The following is a 14,818-nucleotide window of genomic DNA, read 5'->3' as shown; positions in this document are numbered from 1 at the left end:
CTTTGTCTTAAAAAGGGGCAGCAACATGGTCTATACCCAGCATCTTTGGAATATAATTACAGCCCTTCCTCTCTTAAGGTAAAATAAGGGGTTAAATATCCTTATCCAAACTAGTGATCTTGAAAAAAATATAGTACAGTTAAACAGAGACTGAGAAGAAATACATCCCTTTATGTAAGCCAACAATTTTGGTAACTAGAGGAATGTAATAGTTTGTATTCATTCTTGTCATTTATTTTATAAATCCAATGATTAACAAGTACTCTTAACTTACCTAAAGAATGTTTTAAATAGAAATATGTTAGTGAAGTGTTTGGTTTTTGCTATTGTTGCTACACTTCCAAGAAATCACACTTTTAGGAGGGCAATGTTCAGGCACTACTTAATTTAGTGACAACTTTCAAAAGATACATGAAAAGTATATAGGAACAATTAAAGTTTCAGTGAGTTTAGCCTTATAAATTCAAATCCAAAAAGTGACATCAAACAATCAAGATGAACATTCACAAATGTAACCTTCACTATACTTAAACAAGCAGAAGTAAAAGTTCCAGGCCGGGCGCGGTGGCTCACGCTTGTAATCCCAGCACTTTGGGAGGCCGAGGCGGGTGGATCATGAGGTCAAGAGATCGAGACCATCCTGGTCAACATGGCGAAACCCAGTCTCTACTAAAAAATACAAAAATTAGCTGGGCATGGTGGTGCACGCCTGCAGTCCCAGCTACTCGGGAGGCTGAGGCAAGAGAATTGCTTGAACCCAGGAGGCAGAGGTTGCGGTGAGCCGAGATCGCGCCATTGCACTCCAGCCTGGGTAACAAGAGCGAAACTCCGTCTCAAAAAAAAAAAAAAAGAATAAATAAAAGTTCCAATGCTTTCTTCAAATCTAACAGTGTATTCTGTCCCCACATCTCCACTGAACTCAACAAGATCATCTAAAATGTTTCAATGGTCTCACCTTATTAACCTCTGTGGCACTTAGCAATGCAGATTCTCTCCTTCCTTGGCCATTCTCTGTGGAACCTCCTTTGGTTCTCTCTGTCCTCCTCTTTGTCTCTTTGCTCCTCCTAAATTTGAATTCCTCAAAGTATATCCTCCTCCACTCTTGCACCACTTTATACACTTTGTACACTTTTCCACACTTACTTTCTAAAAATCCTCATATATTTATTTCCAATCTAGGCTTGTTTTGAGGTCTTAAATTAGTATCTGCCTACTAAACATTTCTACTTGGATGTTCCTAGAGCCAACTCAATTCAGCAAGTACAAAGCAAACTTATCCAAAACAACCTGTTCCTTCTCTTGAATTTCCTTTAGGGAAATGGCCCAATCATTAACCTAGTAATGGAAACAAACTCAGAGTCGTCCCAGACTATTTTTTCCTCCAGACACAAGTTTAATTCATTCAACAGCTTTTTGATTGCCAACCTCTCTACATCCCAAAAGCCACTGCCCATGCTGCCTCCTACTTAAATTTTATTAAATAGCACTCTGATCTCTTCTATGACCCTTCCCTTCCAGCTCACTGACTACAGAATAAGTTCTAGGATCCTTCACAAGGTTATAATGAACTGCTTGCTGTCTAATGTTTACAGACTCACCTCCTATCCTCCATAGGCTTCATCCCAACTCGTTTGTTTTTCTTTTCCTGTTTCTTTTGCTTATACTACCCTTTACTTTCAATTTCCTTCTGGTCAAATGCATATTCATCCTTCAGAACCCAGGTTAAGTACCTGTTCTACAGTTAGGCTATCCCTGAACCTATTAAGCAGTATTCGCTCCTTTTTCTCTCCGATCACTATACACTCAGTAGTTTCATTAATGAGCTTATCACACTGGCACAGTGGTTCTCAAATTATGGTCCTTGAGATCACCTGAAGGGATCTGCAAGGTCAGTAAGTCAGTATGTTCATATTAACATTATAAGATGTTATTTTTCTCTTTCTCTCTCATTCTCTCAAGAGTATATACTGGGGTGAAACTTCTAAAAACTGACTGTGGTTGTGACTGTACAACTCTGTAAACATACTAAAAACAAATGAGTTGTATACTTTAAATGTATGGTATGTCAATTATATCTCAATAAAGCTACTTATTAAAATCAGCCAGGGTATGGTGGCTCACAGTTATAATCTCAGCACTGTGGGAGGCTGAGGCAGGTGGATCACCTGAGGCCAGAGTTTGGGACTAGCCTGGGCAACATGACGAAACCCTATCTCTGGGCATAGTGGTGTGTACTTGTGGTCCCAGCTACTCCAGGAGGCTGAAGTGGGAGGACTGCTTGAGCCTGTGAGGTCAAGGCTGCAATGAGTTGAGACTGCACTCCAGCCTGGGCAAGAGACTGAAACTCTGTCTCAAAAAAAAAAAAAAAAGGGTAATATCAAGATATTCCTATCTAGATCAAAAAAAGATTGACAGAATTAATGGCTGACGACTTGCCTTATAGTAAATACTAAGGAAAATTCTTATACCAGAGAGTAACTGGTATCTATAGGAAAAAATTAAGAATATCAAAATCAGTAAATTTGTGGGGAAATCCAAAACTGCATAAACATAGATTTCTCTTATTTCTTTAAAAGATAAGATTTTGTATCAAAGAATTATAACATTCTTTTGTTTGGTTAGTAACATAGGTAGACGTAATCAATGTTATATAAATAACACAAAGGAAGAAAATGGAGCTATATTGAAGCAAAGCTGCTATATTTTACTGGAATTGTGTCAGTATCAACCTGTAGTAGACTGTGATCAATTAGGATGTGTATTACAATCTCTAGAATCAACATCTAAAATAATAAACACGGTTTAAAAAATCAAAGAAATTAAAATAGTACACTAAAAATATTTAAAACAAAAAATGGCAACATAAAAAAGGTAACAAAAATGACATGAAATATATACTAAAGAACAAAATAGCACATATAAATTATCATCAGATATAAGTCATATCAATTATTATGTTAAATGTGAGTAGACTAAATACCATAATCAAGAAGAGTTTGCCAATGCAATAGGGGAAGAAGCGGGTGGGGGAAATAAAGATTATTAAGCAAAAAAGAAATACCTAGACTGGAAAAGAAGTAAATTATCTTTATTCAGAGATAATATGGTTCTATAAGTAGAAAGTAAGTCCAAAGGAATTACAAATTGTTAGAACTAATGATTAAGATCACAGGATACAAGATAACTATATCAAAAATCAAATATATTTCTGTACTAGCAATAAAAAACCCAAAATGAAATTATCCATAATAGCACTGAGAATAAAATACAAATAATTTAACAATAGAATGCAAGACCTATACACCAAAAACTACAAAACACTGCTGAGACAAACTTAAGAAGATCTAAGTAAATGAAGAGATATTCCATGTTCATGGATCGGAAGACAATATTAAGATGGCAATACAACTCAAAGTGATCTACAGATTCAATGAACAAATTCAATAAAATTCCTTCAAAATCACAGCAGGTATTTTTGTAGAAACTGACAAGCTGATCCCAAAATTTATGTGAAAACATGAAGGACTCAAAACAGTTTTGAAAAAAATACAGTTTGAAAACTTACACTTCTTGATTTTGAAAGCAGATTTGAGGTTGCCTGGAGGGTTTAGGGTTATAGTGGAGACTGACTACAAATGGGCAACAAAGATCTTTCCACAATGATGGAAATGTTCTAAAACCTTATTGTGATGATAGTTGCACAACTTTGTTAGCTAAAAATGTCTGGAAAAACCTCAGACATCTTCCCATAAGAAGACAGCTTTAAAAAGACCTAAAAGAAAAAAGTAAACAGAAAGAAAAAATTCAAAGACAATGTATAAAACCAGAGATAAGGAGAGACTAGGGATAGTGAGACCAGTTAGGAGACAACTGCAGAAGTCCAAACTAAGGTTCTGAGGGTCTAAACTAAGTAGGAATGAAAAAGGATAGATATAAAAAGAATCACAGGTCACTGACAATGACTAATAATAAAAATTTTTCCCTCTCTCAATGATTATTTCTTAATTGCACAATCTTAGTAATTGTGTTTTACTTAGTAGTTGTGTGTTCATCTTAGGAAATGAAAAACAATCACTTTCGCAGGAATCCATTTTATTTCTAAACATGAATGGTTTGTATTTATCTGACCTCCACATTGGTTTTTGTCCTATGAGAAATTACTAAAAATTCTTAACTGGGAGTCTTTTTCCCAAAGTCAACAAATCTTTAGTATAATCATATACCTTTCTTCCATATGGTTTCTCTACCATATTGCTGTCACTGTCAGAATTTTCACTCTGAACTGGTTTTGTAAACCCAGATTTGGGCATTTTATAGCTCTTCAGCTAGCTTCTTCTTTTATCAGTCTTCTCATCCTGGATCTGTAAAGAATGAATATATAAGGGTTATTTGAATGCATATACAAAAGAACCTACTTAAAGTTTATGCACTACAATTAGTCCAATTTGTTTTCTCTCTGTCTCTATAACTTACTTTCGGTCAGGCGTGGTGGCTCACGCCTGTAATCCCAGCACTTTGGGAGGCCGAGGTGGACGGATCACAATGTCAAGAGATCGAGACCATCTAGCCAACATGGTGAAACCCTGTCTCTACTTAAAATACAAAAATTAGCTGGGCATGCTGGCACCTGCCTGTAGTCCCAGCTACTCGGGAGGCTGAGGCAGAAGAATCGCTTGAATGTGGGAGGCGGAGGTTGCAGTGAATCGAGATTGCGCCATTGCACTCCAGCCTGGTGACAGAGCGAGACCCCGTCTCAAAAAAAAAAAAAAAAAAGATAACATTTTCTCAGAGAGTCTATCCTAAGCTAAAATAAGTTTTCACCTTATTTTTCGTGGTTGTCTTAGTCAAGTCCACTCAGCTTGTCACCAAAAAGAAAAGAGAATTACTTTTATAAATTTATTCCCATATTCTCTAGGCAAGTAACGTCTCCAGGTTTGAGTATCCAAAAGCAGTGAAGTGGAAGCAGTGACAAAGTGTTTCTCTTTTCAGCATGAATCCATAATGGGAGCTCCTAATAGATGCCCTGGTAGTTTTGTGTTGGTTTGGAAGTCATTTCTAAAGACCCAACCAAGAACATGCTACATCTGATCACTAATTTTACAACATCTAATTCCCTACATTAAATCCTTCCCATTTAAAATCCCTAAGTAGTCTTTCTTTCACTGAACATCCTCAGCCATTTAGTCACTTTATCAACCTATTCATTAATATACTTCTATTGTACATAATCACCACTGTATACATTATTTCCAATTTGTTCAGCCTTCTCTTTCCTATTTTACAAGCTTAATAGGTCAAAGATTCTCCCAGGAGCTTATGATTATGACAAGTTTATGCCTGAATGATCCAAAAAAATTCGAAGGGGCTTTACATATTAAAGAGGAACCTATGAGGCTACACTTATGTTGCTGTCTGATGATCTATTACCTATACATAGCAATTTAAAATTAAAATGAAATTAAACTAGCCACTGCACTATACAGCACAAATATACATTTATGTAATCACAGAAAGGTCTACTGCATAGCACTGGGCTAACCTGAGACTGCTGGCCAAGCGGAGTATTACTTGGGCTACAACAACAAGCAGAATGACTGACAAAATTACTTTGAGCTCTTTCTGCTGTAAATCTCCTACAGATGAATATCATAGATATAAGTTAGCTGTCATTCTAGTATCTATGTGAATTATTAAAACTCAGACACCTTGAGCAGAGTATTGGTAAAATCTGCTGTCCTGTTGGTGCTTTAAAATTTCTTTGGTTTTGATAGGAAAAAAAAAAAAAGCCCTTAAATAAACTGAGCTAATTTGTAAATTATCAAAGCCATATTAATCTGGAAATAGTTATATTAGAATATGTATCTTACAACACAAAAAACTACCAAATAAAAACAGTTCAAATCTTTCATTTTATAGAGAAGGAACCAAACTTGAAGAAATTAAGAAACTTCTGACATTATACTCAAAAGGCAGAACTTACCTTGGGGCCATTCAACTGTTTCAACTATTAACATATAAACAATCATGTAAATATAGCACTGTCCACCAAGCTAGCCACTGGTGAAGCTTCTGGAGTTAAAGTCATGAGTCACATAAAAACAAAAATATTGGCTCAAAACCAAAACTGAGCAATATTACACATATAAACATCAGTCTAAGTGAGACCATGAAGATAAAACAATGTCTCCTTTGTAGATGAAGTAAAGCAAGTTTTTAATGAACTAAAGAAGTGTCATGAATATTATGAGAAAATTCTACAGTGAAATAATATATTAAATCAGATTCTATGTAAAGAAAAGCTTCTATTATTTTTCAGTAATTATTTAGAAAAATGTCAACACTAACAATAAAAATCACAATTGGATTCCAAAAATATTCCTTCAATCCACAAATTTTAAGCATTTAATATGGAGTTAGCTTCTGGGTCCAAGATGTCTACTGTAATCCCTAGAGCAAGCACTACACAATAACTATACAAAAAGTAATACAAATCACACTAGGTAAGTTAAAATGCAATATTTAAAAATGTACAAATAATCCAATAGAAGGCAGGAAAAGAAAAACTGAGCAACTAAGTTATACAATGATATAGACCTAATCCCAAATATTAATAATTACATAAAACACAAATGGCCTAAACACATCAAAAGACAAGAGTGTGCCAGAATGAGGGGAAAAAAAAAAAAGCAACAAGACTTTCATTTCAAATATAATAATAGGTTGGTTGAAGTAAAAGAATGGAAAAAGAACCCATGGAAGCACTTGAGTTTCCAAGTGCTTGGGAAGAAAGCAAGCTTGAGTGGCTATGTTAACATGTACTTCAGAATGAAGAGGGACATTATATATGACATGATGATAAAGGGGTCAATTCACTAAGACAACATATCAATCCTACGTGTGCATGCAACCAACAACACAGTTTCAAAATACATGAAACAAAAACTGCCAGTGGATGGACAAAATAGATTAATTCGTAACTACAGCTGGAGGCTTCAACTATTATACTTTTTATTGACAGAACATTAGCAAGGATTATATAAAAACTGAAAAATGCCATTAATCAGTTGGTTCTAATTGACGTTTACAGAAATATCTGCTCAACAACAGAATATCCTCTTTTCAAGGGCACACAAAATATTCCCCAACATGATAGGCCACATTCTGTCATAAAACAAGCTTTAACAAATTTAAAATAATTAAAACTATACAAAGTTTGCTCATAGACAATAAAGAAGGAAAGCCAAGCCAGGTATGGCAGCTGACACCTGTAATCCCAGCACTTTGGGAGGCCAAGTGGGTAGATAGCTTGAACCCAAAAGTTGAAGACCAGCCTGAGGGCAATATGGCAAAACTCCACCTCTACTAAAAATATAAAAATTAACTGGGCATGGTGGTCCGTGCAGGTGGTCCCAGCTTCTCAAGAGGCTGAGGTGGGAGGATTGCTAGAGCCCAGGAAGTCGAGGTTGCAGTGAGCCATGATCAGGCCACTGCACTCCAGCTTGGGCGACAGACAGAAAGAGGACCTGGCCTTGCCTCCACCCTCAAAAAAAATCAATATATGTCATTTACTGTATTAACTCAAACCACAAAAATGTATGACCAACTCAACAGATAAGAGAAAATGTGTTGGTAACATTCAATACCCGTTAATAATAAACAACTCTCAGCAAACCAGAATTAGAAGGGACCTTGAATGCTAAGATCAACAATTAGGCAAGAATACTCACTTTCACCATTCCTATTCAACACTGTACTTACTAGTAGTCCTATGTAGTTCAATAAGGCAAGAAAAAAAAAGGCATACAGCTTGGAAAGGAGCAGTAAAATAGGCCTTATTTCCAGATACCATGATCATCTATGTAGACAAGCAAAGGTATCTACAAAGAAGCTGTTAGAACTAATACATAAGTATCGATAGGAAGGACATAGAATATATGGCCAAAATATAAAAATTTATTTCTACATACTAGCAATAAGCAATTGGAAATTGAAATAAAAAATACAACCTACAACAGAATCAGAAATACTAAATTATTAGAGATAACAAAATATATGTAAGAATATATGGTGAATATGTGAAATTTTTTTCCTACATACTAGCAATAAGCAATCAGAAATTAAAATTTAAAATGCAACCTACGATAGCATCAAAAACACTAAATTCTCAGGGATAAATATAACAAAATGTATATATAAGACTGTACAATGACAAATACAAAATGCTTCTGAAACAAGTGTGAAAAGACCTAAATATGTAGAGAGATATGCCATGCTCATGAATCAGAAGACTCAATGACATTAAAATGTCAGTCTCTCCAAATTGCTCTATAAATTCCAGGGAATCCTAGTCAAAATCCCAGTTTGTTTGTTTGTTTATTTATTTGAAACTGACAAATTGTTTCTATGATGTATATGAAAATGTAAAGAACCTAGAAAAGTCCAAATAATGTTGAGAAAAAAATAAACTGGTAGATTCACATTACCTGACTTTCATAGTTACTAACAAAGATACAGTAAGCAAGACAGTGCTTACTAATGTAAAGATTGACTTACAGATTAATGGAACAGAATGAAAAGTCCAGAAACAGATCTACACATATTCACCCAACAGATTTTCAACAAATCTGTCAAAATGTAATTCATTGGGGAAAGGATATATTCCTTTCAGTAAATAGTCTTGGAACAACTGTATATCTAAATGCAAAACAAAACAAAACAAAAACCCCTTGACCCTTACCTCACTTCACAGAGAAAAATTACCTCAAAATGCATTGTAAATCTAAATTTATGAGCTAAAACTACACAAAAACAGAGTATTTTAGTGGCCTTGGATTAGACAAAGATTTCTTAAGCAATGAAAAGAAAAAATTAGAACAGCAAAAAAATGGACAAATTAGATGTCACAACAACTTCTACTCTTTAAATGACCCTGTTAATGTGTTAAGAAAATGAAAAGCCAGCCATACTGGGAGAAAATACTTGCAAATCATATCTTTATAAAGGACTTATATCTAGATTATATAACTCTAAAGGACTTATATCCGGATTATATAACTCTAAAGGACTCATATAACTCTAAAGGACATATAAATAATTCTTATGAATCAGTAAGATAAACCCAATTTAAAAGTAAGTAGAAGATTTTAACAGTTCAGCAAAGAACATATTATGAATTGCAAATAAGCATAGGAAAAGATGTACAACCTCATTAGTCACCAGGAAAATTAATAATGAGATGTTCTCATTCATATGTGAGAGCTAAAAAAGTTGATCTCATGAAGGTGGATGGAATGACAGCTAATAGAGGCTAGAAAGGGTATGTGTGGAGGGTGGGGGATGAAGAGAGGCTGGTTAATGGGTACAAACATAGATAGAAGAAATAAGTTCTAATGTTTGACAGCATAGTAGAGTGACTATAATTAACGATGTTACATATTTCAAAATAGCCAGTAAAACCTGAAATGTTCCTAAAGCAGAAATGACAAATACTCAAGTGATGAATATCCTAAATAATCTGATTTGATCATTACACGTTCTATGCATATAACAAAACATCAGATGTATCCCATAAATATGTACAAATATTATGTGTCAATTAAACTTTTAAAATTTTAAAACAATAAAAACAATGAGATGTCATCCACCAGAATGGTTAAAATAAAGACTAAGAAGACCAAACGCTGGTGAGAAACTGGAACTCTCATATGTGGCTGGGGGGTGAGAGGGGACGGGCAATGATGCATACTGGTACAGCCACTTTCTAAATGAAAATACTTGGTGGTATCTTCATGTGGCTAAGAGTTCTTCATATTCCTCCATTCTTTGTATAACAGTCTTGGTGGCTATTAGCCTGCACTTCAATTTCTGTGCCCTTGTTCAGGGCTACTTTCCTGTTTAAGCCAACCAGCTGCAAGCTCTACTGTAGACTCTGGAGGAAAAACCACTGAACAGTGACAAAAGGAGGGAGAATGGGGAGGCAGGGAATCCAAGAACAGAGAAAGATAACTCAGACAAATTATTTGCAAACTGAGAGAAAAAAACACCTCTAGTTAGCAATGTGGCCTAGAGGACTATGGAGAACAGAAATAGAATTTGCAAATCTGTATGCTACAGACATGAAGACTGCACATGTATAAACAAGGGAATATCTACAGAAGTGTTCCAATAAGAACAATAGTCTATTTTGAGATCAATTTACAGTCTTGCAGCACTTAGTGTGTTCTAGGCCCTCAGAATCAATGCTTTAAATGTGTTGGTCATATAAAAAATTAGCCGGGCATGGTGGCACACACCTGTAATCCCAGCTACTCTGGAGGCTGAGGCAGAAGAATTGCTTGAACCTGGGTGGAGGCTGCAGGGAGTCGAGATTGCACCACTGCACTCCTGCCTGGGCGACAGAGCAAGACTCCATCTCGGAGGAAAAAAAAAAATTAAATGCTTTCATCTCTTTGCCCTAGTCACTATCTTCCAACTTAAGCTTGACCTGAAAATTCTTCATAGCAGTTTCACAAAGCACTGGGATTATTCCTCAGCTTCCACCTGTAAAACAAGGAAGAGGCAGGAAGGGCCAAGATGACAGAATAGAAACAGCTGCAGTCTGTGACCCTCACAGAGAAGAATGAAAATAGCAAGTGAATTTAGCACTTTCAACTGAAATGTCCAGGTTCTCACACTGGGACTTACTAGGAGGATGTCATGACCCATGGAGAACAAAAAAAAGCAAGGTGAGGCAATGGCTCACCTAGGAGCACTGAGGAGCCGAAGGAACCCCCACCCCAGCCAAGGGAACCTGTGAGTGATTGTGTAATCCCACACAGGAAACCACACTTCTCCTACGGATCTCTGCAACCTGTGGATTAGGAGATCCCCTTGTGAAGCCAGGCCACCAGGGCCTTAGGTTCAATATACAGAGCTGTGTGGAGTCTTGGTGGAGCAGTTGCTCAGGCTTATACAGAAACCCAGGAGTTTTACAGACTCCAGCCTTGGGAATCCCAGCAAGGTGGGAGATAATCTGTACACTCCCCTAGGAAGGGGCTGAATCCTGGGAACCAGTGCTGTTCTGCGGGCCTCATTCCCATGGCACCTCAACCCACTGGCTTGGAATTCTAGCCAACCAGTGCAACAGGCTAGAGACTGGCTGAAATGGATGAGTTCCCAGGAGGAGGGGCAGCTGCCATTTCTGAAGTTTAGTCGACTCAGCTGTTCTAGCCTGCTCCCAAGAATCCAGGCGGTCCTGATGATGAGTCCCTCACAAGGCAGCACAGTTACTGTGCCAGATCATGGCCAGACTGCTTTTTTAAATGGGACCCCAATCCATCCCTCCTCACTGGATGGGACCTCCCTGTGGGAATTTCAACTCTAGTCAGTGTTATATGAACAGTACTCTGATCTCTCCCTCGGACGAAGCCCCTGGTGGGAGAGGAGTGGCCAATGTCTCTGTGGTTCAGTTGACTCAGCCTTCCTAGCTGGCTGGCTCTGGAGAGTCCAGGCAGTCTGGGCAAGGAAGGGTTACCCCCAACGCAACACACCTTATCTACTAAAAAGCAGCCAGACTGCTTCTTTAAGCAGGTCCCTGATCCTGTCCCTCCTGACTGGGTGAGACTATCCAACAGGGATCACCAGACATCTCCTACAGGAGCATCCAGGCTGGCAACAGGTCAGTATCCCCCACCCCAAGATGGAGCTCCAAGAGGAAGGAGCAGTCTGCTATCTTTGCTGTTTCACAGCCTTCACTGGTGATATACATACAGGTAAGGGAAAAACCAAGGCAACTAGGGTCTGGAGCAATCCCCCAGCAAACTGCAGCAGCCCTATGGAAAAGTGGCCTGACTGTTAAGAGAAAAGCAAATAGAAAACAACAGCAGCAGCATCAACAAAAAAGACACCATGAAAACCCCATTTAAAGATCAGCAACCTCAAAAATCAATGGTAGGTAAGCCCACAACGATGAGAAATAATCAACACAAAAAAAATGCTGGAAACTCAAGAAGCCAGAGTGCCTCTTCTCCAAATATCCACAACGCCTCTCCAGCAAGGGCACAGAACTGGGCTGAGGTTGAGATGGCTGAACTGATAGAAGTAGGGTTCAGAAAGTGGGTGATAATGAACTCTGCTGAGCTAAAGGAGCATGCTGTAACCCAATGCAAAGAAGCTAAGAATTGTGATAAAACAGATGAGCTTCTAAACAGAAGAGCCAGTTTAGAGAGGAGCATAATTGACCTGATGGAGCTGAGAAACACAACATGAGAAATTCACAATGCAACCACAAGTATCAATAACAGAACAGACCCAGCAGAGGAAAGAATCTCAGAGCTTGAAGACTATCTTTTTGAAATAAGGCAAACAATAGAGAAAAAAGAATGAAAAGCAATGAGCAAAACCTCTGAGAAATATGGGACTATGTAAAAAGACTATACCTATAACCAATTGGGGTACCTGAAAGAGATGAGGAGAATATAATCAAATTGGAAAACATACTTCAGGATATTATCCAGGAGAACTTCCCCAACATTCAAATTCAGGAAATCCAGAGAACCCCAGTAAGAAGATCAATCCCAGACACATAATCATCAGATTCTCTCAAGGTTGAAACAAAAGAAAAAATGTTAAGGGCAGCCAGAGAGAAAGGCCAGGTCACCTACAAAGGGAAAGCCATCAGGCTAACAATGGACCTCTCAGTGGAAACCATACTGGCCAGAAAAGATTGGGGACAAGTATTCAACATTCTTTTTTTTTTTTTTGAGATGGCATTTCACTCTTCTTGCCTAGGCTGAAGTGCAACAGTACAACCCTGGCTCACTGCAACTTCCACCTCCTGGGTTCAAGTGATTCTCTTGTCTCAGCCTCCCAAGTAGCTGGGATTACACATGTGTGCCACCACGCCTGGTTAATTTTCGTATTTTTCATAGACATGGGGTTTTGCCATGTTGCTCAGGCTGGTCTCGAACTCCTGACCTCAGTTGATCTACCCACCTTGGCCTCCCAAAGTGCTGGGATTACAGGCGTGAGCCACTGCACTCAGCCTCAACATTCTTAAAGAACTTCCAACCCAGAATTGTATATCCAGACAAACTAAGCTTCATAAAGGAGAAATAAGATTCTTTTTAGATAAGCAAATGCTGAGAGTATTCATCACCACCTTGCAAGAGCTCCTGAAGGAAGCACTAAATATGGAAAGGAAAAACTTTCCTTTCCACTGCCTGCTACTACAAAACACACTGAAGTACATGGACCAGTGACACTATGATGCAACCACATAAACAAGACTGCAAAATAAATCGCATCATGATGACAGAATCAAATTCACTAATAACAATATTCACCTTAAATGTAAATGGGCTGAATGTCCCAATTAAAAGACACAGAATGCCAAAATGTATAAAGAATCAAGACCCATTGGTATGCTGTCTTCAAGAGATAACTGAAGTGCAAAGATACACACAGGCTCAAAATAAAGGGATGGTGAAAAACTTACCAAGCAAATGGAAAACAGAAAAAAGCAGGGGTCACAATCCTAGTTTCTGACAAAACAGGCTTTAAAACAACAAAGATCAAAAAAGACAAAGAAAGGCATTACAAAATAGTAAAGGGTTCAATTCAACAAGAAGAGCTAACTATCCTAAATACATATGCACCCAATAAAGGAGCACCCAGATTCATAAAGCAAGTTCTTAGAGACCTACAAAGAGACTTAGACTCACACATAATAATAGTGGCAGACTTTAACACCCCACTGACAATATTAGACAGATCACAGAGACAGAAAATTAACAAAGATACTCAGAACCTAAACTCAACTCTGGATTAAGCAGACCTGATATCTCTACATAACTGTCCACCTGAAAACAACAGATTATGTATTCTTCTCATCACCACATGGCACTTACTCTAAAATTGATCACATAATCAGAAGTATTAATAAAACACTCATCTTCAGCAAATGCAAAAGAACTGAAATTACAACAAACTCTCTAAAAACACAGCACAATCAAATTAGAACTCAAGACTACGAAATTCACTCAAAACCATACAACTACATGTAAATGAAACAACCTGCTCCTGAATGACTCCTGGGCAAATAATAAAATTAAGGCAGAAATCAAGAAGTTATTGGAAAGTAATGAGAACAAAGAGACAACATACCATAATCTCTGGGATGCAGCTAAAACAGTGTTAAGAAGGAAATTTATAGCACTAAATGCCCACATCAAAAAGCTAGGAAGATAACAAATTAACAACCTAACATCACAATTAAAAGAACAAGAGAACCAAGAGCAAACAAACACCAAAGCCAGCAGAAGACAAGATGTAACCAAGATTATAGCCGAACTGAAGGAGACAGACACACAGAAAAATCCTTTAAAAAAAAAAAAACCAAGAAATTCAGGAGTTGGTTTTTTGAAAAATATTAATAAAATAGACTGCTAGCTAGGCTCAGAAGAAAAGAGAGAAGAATTAAATAGACACAATCAGAAATGGTCAATGGGGATATCACCAATGATTCTACAGAAACACAACCATCAGAGAATACTATAAACATCTCTGTGCACATAGACTCTATGCACAAAGATAATCTAGAAGAAATGGGTAAATTCCTGGACACATATACCCTCCCAAGACTGAACCAGGAAGAAACTGAATGCCTGAATAGACCAATAATGAATTCTGAAATTGAGGCAATAATAAATAGCCTACCAATCAAAGAAAGCCCAGGACCATACAAACTTACAGCTGAATTCTATTAGCAGTACAAAGAGCTGGTACCATTTCTACTGAAACTATTCCAAAAAATTGAAAAGGAGAGACTCCTCCCTAACTC

General features: G+C 37.4%; 1 protein-coding gene across 12 annotated transcripts in view; it reads right to left on the bottom strand.

The window, feature by feature from the left end:
• Positions 1 to 14,818, bottom strand: part of ANKRD12 (ankyrin repeat domain 12) — a 156,671-nt gene that overhangs the window by 113,413 nt on the left and 28,440 nt on the right. For 7 of the 12 annotated variants that reach the window (XM_032293367.1, XM_032293374.1, XM_032293363.1 and 4 more), the window contains exon 2: positions 4,224 to 4,361. The exons of 1 other annotated variant lie outside the window; for it this stretch is intronic. In XM_032293367.1, coding sequence (XP_032149258.1) covers positions 4,224 to 4,310 — 87 coding nt within the window. In that variant the 5' untranslated portion in view covers positions 4,311 to 4,361. Of the gene's footprint in view, positions 1 to 3,565; positions 3,773 to 4,223; positions 4,369 to 9,884; positions 9,891 to 12,562; positions 12,576 to 14,818 lie in introns of those variants that run through there. 4 more of the 12 variants (XM_032293366.1, XM_032293369.1, XM_032293364.1 and 1 more) reach the window with 2 other exon arrangements.

Source organism: Sapajus apella, unplaced genomic scaffold, assembly GCF_009761245.1.
Source record: "Sapajus apella isolate SASKATOON/1434 unplaced genomic scaffold, GSC_monkey_1.0 scaffold29, whole genome shotgun sequence".
Classification (NCBI taxonomy): domain Eukaryota; kingdom Metazoa; phylum Chordata; class Mammalia; order Primates; family Cebidae; genus Sapajus; species Sapajus apella.
Note: the sequence above shows the minus strand (reverse complement) of the source record. Positions and strands in the feature narration are given on the sequence as shown.